The following is a 4,401-nucleotide window of genomic DNA, read 5'->3' as shown; positions in this document are numbered from 1 at the left end:
CATACGCACAAAAAGCTTATTTCTCTCAGTTTGGGTACAAATTTGTTTACATCCCTGTTAGTGAGTATTTGCCCTTTGCCAAGATAATCCAGACAGGTGTGGCATATCAAGGAGCTGATTAAACAGCAGGATCGGTGCACCTTGTGCTGGGCAGAACAAAAGGCCACTAAAGATTTGCCACAAATGTCTCAAGTTGAGGGAGTGTGCAATTGGCATGCCCGCCAGAGAATTGAATGTTAATTTCTTTAACATAAGCTACCTCCGTCGTTTTAGAGAATTTGGCTGGGCGAGTGTCAACGTTGTGCCCCATGGGCAGGCATAAGCAATGAACAAAATTGTATTTTATCAATGGCAATGTGAATACACAGATACCGTGACAAGAGCCTGAGGCCCATTGTCGTACCAGTCATCCGCCCCCATGTTTCAGCATGATAATGCACGGCTGTGTGTCACAAGGATCTGTACACAATTCCTGGAAGCTGAAAATGTCCCAGTTCTTCCATGGCCTGCATACTCACCAGACATGTCATCTACTCAGCATGTTTGGGAAGCTCTGGATAGGCGTGTTCCAGTTCCCGCCAATATCCAGCAACTTCACACAGACATTGAGGAGTGGGACAACATTCCACAGGCAAAATCCTGATCAACTCTGAAGGAGATGTGTCGTGCTACATGAGGCAAATGGTGGCCACACCAGTTCTGACCCAATCTCCTACCTTTTAAAAAAAATTACGGTTTCGGTGACCACATCTGTATTCCCAGTCATGTGAAATCTATAGATTAGGGTCTAATGAATTTATTTAAATTGACTGATTTCCTCATATGAACTGTGACTAAAAAAATAAATAAAAAATTGCGTTTATATTTGTTCAGTATAAATGTAGTTTCTGATCGAGCCGACATCGGCAGCGTATGCAGTCGCCGCGGGAACATTACCTTTTGAATTAAAATCCCACTTTACGGATTGAATAGAGCCCTAAGACATTTAAATTTAAACATAGTAAATGATTCATCAAATACACTGCTGTCAGACCCTTGAAATAACTCAAATAGTAGCTTTGCTTAATCTAGCCCTAGCTCAAAATGACAGTAACAGGGTAGAACTCCAACCGTTACTCTAAAGACTTCTATAGGTGTCTACTCTTGGACATGTTACAAATGACAAATTAAATGAATAAATAATTTCTAATCTAATGAATCAATTCAATGAAATCCACAGCCTTGTTTACACAGTCTATGTACTTTTTAATGGAGTCATATTTAATAAACATGAAGGAAAACAATTCCTGTCATACTTATGTTTCAGTCAATATCAATACAGGCCAGTTGAAAACATGTTGCTATAGTAACCTCATTTGTCCCGTGTCCCACTAGCCTGGTCCTAGATGTGTTTGTGCCATCTTGCCAACTCCTATGGTCATGCTAATGACCGTAGGCCATAGAGAACTGGCCCATGGCAAGACAGCACTAACACATCTGGGACCAAGGTCGTATTCACTAGAAACCAAACGGGAGAAGGTAAAAAAGGGACCGAAACAGCAATTCAAAATTGTTGCAAAACACTTTACGATGTGTTGCTGCAAAACAACGTGCATCATCTGGTCATCACGACACGAGCCGCTGTGCCGGACTGTTCCTCTGTGTCTGTCAAGTCACAGCCTGTGGTTGTGGGTTCATCCTCAGTCTGTCAGACCAGATCCAACTCTATGTCCAGCCCAGGTAGAGCCGTCTGGAGTCTCTCCACGGTCTTCTCCTTCTCCACCACTCCTGGCAGGTCGCTGAGGTACAGATGTTCTAGACTCCTGGGAGATTGTCAAACTTAATATACACACACTAATATAGTCAAGTCATCCTGGAGACTGAAGCCTTGTGCCGGAACATCAACATGAAAACAGCCTCCACTATAACCCCACCTAGTTGTTTGTTTCTATAGTATGTAGCTTCAGGGGATCAATATCAACTTTTTATTTTTTTTATTTAACTCGTTGGCATATAGTACAGTCCAACTTCCATAATGATGTTCCCAGGCACAGTAGCCGACCCACCTGAGTTTATGCAGGGCGATGATACCCTTGTCAGTCACGTTCCCACAGGAGACCACCTCCATCTTGTACAGGCTGGCCTGTAGGTTCTCTATGGTGCTTATTCTCTCTAAGCAGGCATCTTCTATGTACATACTCTTGTTGAGTTTCAGCTCTTCTACATGCTCTAGTCCATCTAGGAGGGGAAACATTGAATTTAACATACTTTTAATTTTAGCATCTTGGTCCCAGATCGGATTGTGCTTTTGCCAACTCTTATGGTCATTTTGGGGTGGCAGAAAGCCTAGTGGTTAGAGTGTTGGGCCAGTAACCGAAAGGTTGCTAGATCGAATACCCGAGCTGACAAGGTAAAAAAATCTGTCGTTCTGCCCCCTGAACAAGGCAGTTAACCCACTGTTCCTAGGCCGTTATGGTAAATACGAATTTGTTCTTAACCGACTTGCCTAGATATATAAAAAAAAAAAAAAAATTGCCATGACAACAAGTCACAGGATGTTGCAATACAGTACAAAGATCTGCGACCAGGCTATAGAGGGCTCTATAGAGGTTTCTCTGAGCCCAGTGCTAAGCATGCCAGACCAGGCCGGGCAGGGTGCCGGGCAGGGTGCCAGACAGTGTTCTCAGTCTCGCTTCCCGGTGTAAAACATCCTGCTCTCCTGCGTCACTCACCAGGTAAACAGTCTGGGCGACACTAACTTTCACCCTCACCTCTCACTTTCTCCTAACACGCCCAGGTGTCGGATTGTATGGGATTAGCTGAACATTATTAAAGCCAACCATATGGAACTGAAATATTTTTCTTGTTAAAAATACCAAATGACAGCATTCTATTCACCCCCCCCCCCCAGGGCATGCAATGCTTAAATTAAAAGTGAATAATTGATAATATAAGAGCATCTTTTAATAAATTGATTTGTATTTAGTCAAAGTCACTAGAACAGACACTAGTGTCTTGTGTCAAACTGTAAACACAAATTGAGTAGCTGCCCAGCGTAATCACGATATCTGGTTCTGAGAACAGTGAGACCTCTGCCACAGGGTTTCACCTCACCGTCGAGGCTAGCGAGACACTAACACCAAAAAAGGTTTTTGGAGATTGGAAGGCTGCATTGGAAAACGTACCCAGGTGATCGAAGCCTTTGTACATGATGCAAGAGTCTGTGGCGTCGATGCCCTGGATCTTGTATCGTCCCAGAGGGCCAGTGGGCAGGCCGTTGTAGTCGTGTTGCCAGCGGTCGAATCCTTGGAACCTCACCTTGGCACCGCACCTCGTCAGCCACTCTGCGGCAGCACGGTCTGGGCCCACCGCCTTGATACGCTCATAGTCTACTCTGGTGACAAGAATACAACTACTAGTAATACATTATTACAAATACATAAAGAATATAGTCATTCCTACCTCATTCTGTGGACCACAATACAGCTATTAGTACATGATTCATCTATCACTAATAAGTCACTCTGGATAAGAGTGTCTGCTAATATGTCAAATGTAATGTATTCTGTAAGCTAAAAACTAGTATTAGATGCTGTTGATCAGGACTGATGATTGTGTCACTCACTTGTTGAAGACAGCATTGAGCCATCCCCAGAACGGTCGGCTGCCCTCAAGTGACAGAGTTTTCTGTGAGGAGAGAACGGTCTGCAGTGCTGCCTTGGACAGCAGCCTCATATCTTCAGGTCTGAAACACATGACATATTATTCTATAACTGCGACAGCAGCCTCATATCTTCAGGTCTGAAACACATGACATATTATTCTATAACTGCGACAGCAGCCTCATATCTTCAGGTCTGAAACACATGACATATTATTCTATAACTGCGACAGCAGCCTCATATCTTCAGGTCTGAAAGACATTACATAGTATTATATTACTGCGACAGCAGCTTCATACCGTGTAATGTCTTTCAGACCTGAAGATACATGTTGAGGGGTGTCCTCTAATGTAAGACTGATGGGCTTTTTAAATGCGTTGTCAAATTTTACAATCGACACACTAATTTAGAATGATGTCTCAACAATGAAGCACGTTGCTTTGATCCAGACAGATTAGCTAAATTAATCCTAGATAAACTGTTTGTTAGAAGGCATTAGCTAATAGCTGCAGACAGTTACCAATGGACGTAGACTGCGCAGCACCACACAAGACACAAATAAAGAAAACGACTTGCTTAAAACACAAAAAGGGCTAAGCAATCAAGGTGTGCGATTGTATTTGTTAACTGATACTTCACTTACCTTGCGTTCACCAGTCAGTTAGCTAGTGTATTTACATTGCGAGCATGTCTCCAGTGTTCTGAACTTTAACCCTTTACGTAGGAGAGACGCGCCTTGCCATTGGCTCCTCGAAGTGGG

General features: G+C 43.2%; 1 protein-coding gene across 2 annotated transcripts; it reads right to left on the bottom strand.

Moving 5' to 3' along the window:
- Positions 1 to 1,220: 1,220 nt before the first annotated feature.
- Positions 1,221 to 4,378, bottom strand: dmac2l (distal membrane arm assembly component 2 like). 2 transcript variants are annotated; one of them, XM_055862514.1, is made up of 5 exons: positions 4,285 to 4,378; positions 3,605 to 3,724; positions 3,165 to 3,373; positions 2,046 to 2,217; positions 1,221 to 1,802 (listed from the first exon to the last, which is right to left on the bottom strand). In XM_055862514.1, the coding sequence occupies exons 2-5, from the start codon at positions 3,712 to 3,714 to the stop codon at positions 1,688 to 1,690; spliced, it is 606 nt and encodes a 201-aa protein (XP_055718489.1). In that variant the 5' UTR covers positions 3,715 to 3,724; positions 4,285 to 4,378; the 3' UTR covers positions 1,221 to 1,687. The 2 variants fall into 2 exon arrangements, with proteins under 2 accessions (XP_055718489.1, XP_055718490.1); XM_055862515.1 differs by lacking the exon at positions 4,285 to 4,378 and adding an exon at positions 4,162 to 4,273.
- Positions 4,379 to 4,401: the final 23 nt, after the last annotated feature.

The sequence above is a fragment of the Salvelinus fontinalis genome, chromosome 15 (genome assembly GCF_029448725.1).
Source record: "Salvelinus fontinalis isolate EN_2023a chromosome 15, ASM2944872v1, whole genome shotgun sequence".
NCBI classification, from domain to species: domain Eukaryota; kingdom Metazoa; phylum Chordata; class Actinopteri; order Salmoniformes; family Salmonidae; genus Salvelinus; species Salvelinus fontinalis.
The sequence above is the reverse complement of the archived record's forward strand: the minus strand, read 5'-3'. Positions and strand labels throughout refer to the sequence as shown.

What these genes read in the sequence shown, in the direction of transcription:
- dmac2l (XM_055862514.1), bottom strand. Translation starts at nt 3,714, where the DNA reads ATGAGGCTGCTGTCCAAGGCAGCACTGCAGACCGTTCTCTCCTCACAG. An exon ending in CTCAATGCTGTCTTCAACAA is followed by an intron (nt 3,374 to 3,604) that starts GTGAGTGACACA and finishes TCTTGTCACCAG; the next exon opens with AGTAGACTATGAGCGTATCA. An exon ending in ATCGCCCTGCATAAACTCAG is followed by an intron (nt 1,803 to 2,045) that starts GTGGGTCGGCTA and finishes ACAATCTCCCAG; the next exon opens with GAGTCTAGAACATCTGTACC.